This window comes from Mya arenaria, chromosome 7 (genome assembly GCF_026914265.1).
Source record: "Mya arenaria isolate MELC-2E11 chromosome 7, ASM2691426v1".
NCBI classification, from domain to species: Eukaryota; Metazoa; Mollusca; class Bivalvia; order Myida; family Myidae; genus Mya; species Mya arenaria.
The window spans coordinates 56,132,725-56,140,947 of NC_069128.1; the positions used below are offsets into that span (position 1 = coordinate 56,132,725).

Genomic DNA, 8,223 nt, shown 5'->3' on the forward strand with positions numbered 1-8,223 from the left:
GTTTTTATTTGAAATATCAATAATTAACTACCGACCCAGTTGCACAAAAGTGTTTATATATATATATATCGTTTCTGTAAGTGTAAAGATAAAGTACTGAGACAAACGTGCTCTATCTGAGTTAGTTTATTATGAATTTCTACAATTTATATACATGTAATAATGAGTTAAATATCTACGAACGATCTTTAAAATAAAGAGCGGATTTCCGAAGTTACAATAAAATAATTTTATTTGATTTCCGCAATTGAAGTTAAGTGAATATTTCAACACATTGATGGTTGAGTAGATATTGCCTGACACGATCATTACTTTTGAAAGTCGGTGCGTAGTACAATTCATAACCTTGGTTCTGATAGAGATTTAGTTAGAGATTGCGACGACTCTGTGGCTCCTAAACGTCGTGTAAACTACTACTAGTATGTGGTTCCTGCCACGTATATTTAGTTACAGCGAGGGTATATCATGTGCACTAATAGCTGGAAGTATGGTTATTAGAACAATTGTTATCTTCATTATTGGCCTCGTTGTTGGGATCATTTTGACAGGGGGATTTGCACGGCGTAAAGGTACGTTCAATTTATTTTGCAATAGATTTTCGCCTTTGCATAATTCCGTGCCTTAAAGAGGTTTAATGTTCAGATGTAGGAAATAATAGCAGTTGTACTTACTTATTGTCTACTTGCCTTTTATGTGTTATGTATCGATGGCACCAAATGAAAAACCAGTAAATCCCAAAATGGTACTTTTCAGCAGAGACAAACAACTAAAAATTGAAAATCCCAATTTTATGCACAATTTTATACGGTATTGAAATTGTCTTGCCCTAAGCTTGCAAATACAGGGATTCCATTCATTCAAAGCATCTACCGGCTTTTCTCACATGGTGATTTTTTTTTGCTTTCTGATTGGCCATGAGAATGGATGTTTTCTCAAAAGAAGCGCGGAAATATTACCGTATCTCGGAATTAACCATCAGCAGATCGAGATAACATTTTTAACTTTTGACGAATGAATGCGCGCACCGGCGTTTCAACCACAGTGCTGTTAGAACTGTGATGGTCAACCCGGAATAATCATTCAAACCCGGAAAAAACATGGACCGTATTGAAGATGCAATATAATGAATAATGATCATTTGGCCTAAAATATCAAACCAAAATGTTTCAATCGAAATAAGAGTTTTTAATTCTATCCTATAGCGGTCATACCCTGGTAGTAAATTATATACGACTCAGTTATGTTAAGAGTGTAGATTAGATTTTATAAAAAAAACTAAATGCATTATCTTTGGCAGCACATTGTTTATGAAACCAAAGTTGGGTATTCCACATAATAAGTGAGTATCTTAAGTGACTGGTACTACATGGTTTTGATTAAAATGAGTTTCAACATAAAAATCGTAAAGTAGTTGCGAAGGAATTCATGAGCATATTCTATCTAGATGTTTTTTGTTAATTTGTTTTACAATTGCATGACTGTACCCACAAAACGTAGCAGGCCGAAAACATTTCAATGCTTTAAGCGCTTTGAGTTTTCATTCGGTGCCATCGGTATGTCAGTTTATACATCACATATTTAGCATTATATGTGGAATTATATTTGTTGTAAACCAAAAGTACATGTTGTATCACAGACAAACAATATATCAAAAGTATAGCAATTTACTGCAAAAAGAAAAGGAAAACATACCATATGGAGACTTGTGTCTAGTGAAACCTTCTTAGGTCAAGGGTTGAATTCACACTTGGTGGTAAATATCACTAAATAGGGATTTAAGAGAAATATTTCGTGACTCATTCGTTCTATTTATAGGATTTTATCAAACCTTTCGGGAAGGCTAATGTAATACATAATGGCAAGTGCCAGCGGATAGCGATGCCTTAGCAATATTTCGTGTTTGAAATAATTGATAGTACTTCATGCAAAATTTCCATAACGAACTGGAGACCATCATAATAAGTGTTACAATTCACTGTTATCGGTGGCCTGACAAAATGAAGTGTTCCTAGCAAAACACTAAATGAAAATAATGCCTTAAGAAAAAATAATCAGGTAATCTAAAATGTATGATGTAAAATATTATTTTAATAGAACATGTTTTCATTGTCAAAATGTCAAAGAAGATGAATAGCATGCGATTTTTTAATATCTAGTGGATGAAACCATAAGACAAGAAATGTTTTCAAAATGCAGTGTAGAATCACATATGCATGTACTGTACTGCTGAACTTGATCTTACGAAATGAGTCTACAGTCAAAATCGGTTGGCTCGAACTCCTAAGAAGCGGGAAAATACTTCCTTCGAGCCTCGAAAAATTCTAGCCAAGCGGGAATGCTTACATTCAGTATAAAGATATCGGTCCTTTACATCCAATTCGAGCCATTGAGGAATTCGAGCAAAGCCAGTTCGAGCCAACGGGATTCGACTGCATAACATACGTGTCTGCAAAATATACTGCAATGTGGAATATTGTATAGGAGACTAATTTTTCTCCCACCTCAGATAAGTAGATCCAATAATTTAACCATGCTGGATATTCTTATCTTGCCCACGGGCGAAGATAAAATGCCCGTATGGAACTCCTTTTTAACGGTCGTCACATTATAATTACCTCCCTTGTTGATGACTGTCGCCTGTAGCATCATGGAAACCTTGTCTTGTGGAATATTTAGAACGCTAATTAATTATTTCTCGCTTCAAATGTCACTTTAAAACAGTTTTCACGCACATTTCAAAACTATGATTTTAAGGCAACCGATTGTTCTTTTTCAGGTTCAAGTTATTCTGGTGACATACAGACCTGTACCGGAGTGGCTTTCTTTGCAGTTGTTTCCAATGAAACAAATGTTTCCGCCAATGAGAACATCATATTTGATGAAGTTATTGTGGACCTCAAAGTTCATCACCACTCACCGGGTATGTACAATCGATCTACTGGTGAATTTGTCATCCCAGTTAACGGTCGTTATGTCATATCGACCTATCTAATGGGCAATACATCTAACGGCGACATCGATGTGGTTCTTTACAAAGACGATTCACCACTTACAATGCACATGGCGAGATTGTGGGAGCCACACAACAACAGCATTTCAATGGTTGGGGTTGTTTCCCTGAACCATGGGGATAAGGTGTCTCTCCGACCTAAGAAACCTTACAGCATTCTACAGGACATGAAATACAGCAGTGGACGGAGTTTTGTGTCCTTTATGCTCCTACTTCCCCGTATAAATACCACAATAATCAATACAGCCACTATGTCAGCAGTTTCGACTTCCGGAAATGTTTCTACCGCTTGGAATACGACATGGATTTGGGGAAACTAGAACTTGAATTGAAATCGTTGATATCAGCAAATTAATTCTAAGAAATTCTACCCAATGTGTTAAATAGTTCCGGCAGCCATCAAACAAACTATTCCTTAACAAGTTTGCCAACGTTGATATTGAAGAAAAACCAGTATATCTAAAAACTAAATTTAATGTGCTAAAGACCACAAAAAGGAATTACACATTAATTAGCGATTCATATTATTCAGGCAACTAAAAAATAATATTACAAATGTATCAATACTCCTGTGTAAAATTATGTTATTATATAAATATCGCATGGCTTCCAGAGTGACAGTACACATTGTCAACAGTATTAACCCGAATGTTGACAATATGTACTGTCACATTGGTAGACATGCACAATTTATTTAATTATTTTGAACACAATTACATAATCCTTTAACCATTAAACAACTTTCCAGTTCAATCAATATAATCTGTTATTATTTTTTGTAAAAATTCATAGAAGTCTAAAAATGTTACAGTATTGGTACTCAACAAAGCAGCAAATTCACTGATATACATTTGAAACTAAATATCCTTTGATCAATGATACCAACTTCAGTAAGAATATAAATGTACTAGTTTGTTTTTTAAAATAAAAATCCGTGTTAGAAAATGCAAATATTAAAAAAATTATCAATAAACCGGAAACACTTGATCATATGACGTAACACTAACGCCGGAACAAATAATCACTTCAAAGTCGATATGACCTTGTTGACTTATTCTTATTTTCTTGGGGGTGACTAAACTCCCCCACCCCACCCCCTGCCAACACCTTTAACCATATAAATATCGGCTCTGAGGGAGGGACGCATGCCAAAAGGTTACGCCCCTTAGTTACGCCCCCTCTAACATCAAATCCTGGATCCACCCGTGGTATGTGGCTTGAGTGTTGATTCAATGGATACTAATGGTGTCGAAATATGAGAGTGGCTCTTAAGCCGAAGATTGGGAACAACAGATCTGGATAGAAATATCTTTAGGAAGTATATCTGAAGTACATTAATTTTACAAAGACATACTCATAAACTTCGCTAGTAGAGGCTTAATGACGGAAGTACAAACAATGTTATACTGAGTAGTTTGAAACGCTTTATCGTTACAGCCGGTTCTGCTCAAAGCCACTAAGATTTATTAAGAGCTTCCAAGAACTTTTAAGAAATACTTAGATCTACTAAGATATATTATGCGTGTATACTTAAATCTAGATGAATACATAATTGTGTCAATGTACAAATTGGCAAAAGTTGTGCATTTCAACATTATAACGCAGTACTAGGAAGTTCATTGTGATGTCAAACCAAAATGCCTTACAAAGTTTACAATCCCTATTGTTTTGTTTCTGTAGCTCGATTCAGATTCAGCTCAATTCCGATTACATAAATATTTACCGTCGTTTCTGTTTCTGCTACAAGGCGTTAACTCCATCATTTATTGATGAAGCTAAATTGATGGTATGGGGTATGTTTGTGGGTTTTGATGTATGTTTATATCTCTCAGCATCGCCTCTCAACAGAGTTTATATTTGTTTTTTTTTAATACTGAGCTAGTAAACCTTTCATTTAACGGTAAAGCAATTTTGTCGAGGGTATGTTTTGTTTGTGGCGTTTGTTTTGGTGTATGTGGCGTAAGTTTGTTTTTGGTGTTTGTGTATGTGATGTTAATATGTTTGTGTCTCTAGTTCATTGTCGCTTGGGCCTTTGCCTTTTACTCTTAAACAGTTTTTTTAATGTTTATCTACTTGGTTTGTCCCTATATTTTCATTGTATTTTATTATGTTTATGATACAATGTAATATGCCATGTTCTTGAATAAATTACTTTCTCGTGCTGCCATTTTTAATTGATCAACAATTATGTAATGCCATTTGAATGGATAAAGTTCATGCGTAATTTTATTTAAACGAAAAACGTTTAGGGCCAAGTAAGCCGTGATATTAGTTCTAAAATCTTAACCGATAAGACTAAAAATACATTGAGATAAAGAGTCAGCTGAGAGTCCGTATTAAATATTTGAAACAATTTAGAAGATTTATCCTTGGAAAGAACACAACACATCCAACGTTGTTATTAAAGAAGAACCAGTATGTTTAATATTTTCAAATTGGCTAAAAACCACGAAAAGGAAATGTTGCATACATTAGCGATTTAAATTATTCAGGCAAATAAAAGAAGACAATTAAATTATAAACATTCCTGTGTAATTTTATGCTATTATTAAACATACCCCCTTATGTACAACTTGTTTCGTTTAATTACAATTTTGTGATGTTTTGTACTATAACTTATGTTTCAGATTTTTATGCCATATAGATGTATGTTTGTGAATATTTTGAATTTGATAATAACCTGCACATGCTTACATCGAAATAAACTTTATGTTATAATGAACACAGCAGTTCCGGTTTAGGTGCAAATGTCCATTGACAGCAATATATAAACATCGCAAGTCTACCAGCGTGACAGTACTTATTGTCAACATGAGGGAAAGAGGCAAAGTCGAGGGTAAAAACAGTGTTTATCCGAATGTTGACAACATGTACTGTCACACTGCTATACATACGGTATTTATTTAATTATACATCACTGCATGTAGTTCTATTACCATTACACAACTATGAAGTTCATATTTTATTTTGTATTAAATGATAGAGGTCTAAAAATGTTACAAAGACAGTATTGATACTCAACAAGTTGCAACACACCTCAGACTTGGGAAACAAAAAATGCATTTTAAGATGCGCATGCGTTGTGTTACTATAATGTTAACTGGTCAAAACCGTACTGTCAGTGTGTGGCAGTATATAATTGCTCACGATGGGTATAAGGGAATTTAACACGGTAAAGTCACGTGAAGTATAATACTACCAACTGAAACACGCCACAATAGCACCTTTGTAAGTTAATATGTCTAATATTTTCCAGAATCAATAAGACATGTTCGATGTTCTTAAATATGCCATTTACATACGGGGTTCCTCTAGAATTTGCTTCCCGTCATCCTTCGGCAATCCGTCGTCAATGCTCGAGTCGGAGGACAAATATTCCTTGCTTTTTCTTGACGACAAACCAACATTTCCATTTGGAAATGAAAAACATTTTACGTCCACAACATAACACGGGGGAATAAAGTCTTCTACCACTACCTCTTTATATCTCTTTGCATATACTTTTGCCTTCGGAGAAAGCTTCTGGGCTGAAGGTCCCTTGTAGAGATCAAAAACGCGTATAAATGGGTCTTTCTCCAGTCCGGACCGATCTAAAACACATAATCTAATACTTTTACACTTCCCGCTCCGAACAGCCTTCAGCCCAAATTCATAGGCAACGTTATATTCGCTTGAGCAGGAAATATATCGGGTACCACTGAAGGCTGGAAGTTGTTTGTTGCCGTACTCCACGTGCTGTGAAATGGAGTACCTTGCATTCGGATTTCTCGCTCTGATGCCACGATGACGAGGACGCTCGAAATCGCGTAAAACTCGGTAAAGATACATGTTTACTGATCTGCAATGGCAAAAAGCAACTTTACAATTATAGAAGACAGTCGGAGCACATTGGTCATTTGCGATCGAAATTAACCTCGGATGTATGGCGGTATATAACTAGAAGTAATTAATAACACAAATACAAAATAAAATAATAATAATAATAAAAATAAAAATATAATAATTATAAAATAATAAAACTAATTATAATAATAATATTATCATCATCATCATCATCATCATCATCATCATCATCATCATCATCATCATCATCATCATAATAATAATAATAATAATAACAATAACAATAATAATGATTATTATAAAAATAATAATAATAATAATAATTATAATAACAATAATAACAATAATAATAATAATAATAATAATAATAATAATAATAATAATAATAATAATTAATTATAGTGTTTAAACGTTTAATTTGTATTATTAAGTTATTAATTTATTTCAAGTGAAGTGCATTATTGCATAAATTACTCCGATTCCGGCGATCAAATCCTGGGTATAACATCTCAATTGAAATAACTATCCAATCTACTTGCAGCGTAGTTAAATGTAAAGCATTCTTACATTGTAAACCGTCCATATACATCCGAGTTTGTTTTCGATGGAAGATGACGGGGTGTTCCGATTGATATACCCAAAAAAGATTGAAACAGTATTATAATAGTTCCTAAAAACAAAATGATTTTCACATTATCCGTAGACGCTTTTTTAATATTTCCATTTAGAATAAGGTCCGTTTATAAAACCAACCCGGAAAATCAACTTAACAGAATATAAAAAAAATTATTATGAAGTGTATGCCTATAAAGTACCTTTTCAACATTACAATATATACCGTAGATTATCAGTTCACAAAAAGTAATTTAAGTAGCAAGTTTACACTCGGAGTGTTATATAATTAATTAAAATCATTTAATGTATTCAAAGTCACAGTTGTGTCTGTCCGCTTTAAGAAACGGGCCGCATTGTGACCGCCAACTCTCGACCGATATACTTGCCTGCCATATATGACATACTATTCGGGCCAAAAGTCGCTTAAAGTCGACAGTAAAGCCGGAATACCGGTACACAAAGAGGTGTTTATCTGCCTTATTGAGTGGTGTACGTCAATGTTTAGAGATGCATGATATAATACATGTAATATTTATGAAATAGTAGTGCACCTCCATATTCAGACCAGTACCTCTATTCTTAGGAATGCAAACAGTGGGGCATATATATCTTGATCGATCTATTCATTTGAATATTCTTTTTCATACCTCGAGATTCATTTCTATATTAAGAGGTTAGGGTCTATAGTAATATTAATGAAATGGAGGTGCATCTCCATATTCCAATATGCATCCCTATTTTTAGGTATGAAAACG

General features: G+C 34.1%; 2 protein-coding genes across 3 annotated transcripts; one reads left to right on the plus strand and one right to left on the minus strand.

Moving 5' to 3' along the window:
- Nucleotides 1–306: 306 nt before the first annotated feature.
- LOC128241585 (cerebellin-3-like) lies at nt 307–5,764 on the plus strand. Its single transcript, XM_052958588.1, has 2 exons — nt 307–569; nt 2,777–5,764. Exons 1-2 carry the CDS (start codon nt 422–424, stop codon nt 3,328–3,330), a joined length of 702 nt encoding a protein of 233 aa, XP_052814548.1. The 5' UTR covers nt 307–421; the 3' UTR covers nt 3,331–5,764.
- A 201-nt stretch (nt 5,765–5,965) lies between these two features.
- LOC128239922 (uncharacterized) lies at nt 5,966–7,787 on the minus strand. Of its 2 annotated transcripts, none has more exons than XR_008261965.1 (2): nt 7,421–7,630; nt 5,966–6,848 (listed from the first exon to the last, which is right to left on the minus strand). XR_008261965.1 is itself a non-coding variant. In XM_052956374.1 (2 exons), the coding sequence occupies exons 1-2, from the start codon at nt 7,677–7,679 to the stop codon at nt 6,305–6,307; spliced, it is 555 nt and encodes a 184-aa protein (XP_052812334.1). In that variant the 5' UTR covers nt 7,680–7,787; the 3' UTR covers nt 5,966–6,304. The 2 variants fall into 2 exon arrangements, 1 of the variants encoding a protein (XP_052812334.1); XM_052956374.1 differs by lacking the exon at nt 7,421–7,630 and adding an exon at nt 7,669–7,787.
- Nucleotides 7,788–8,223: the final 436 nt, after the last annotated feature.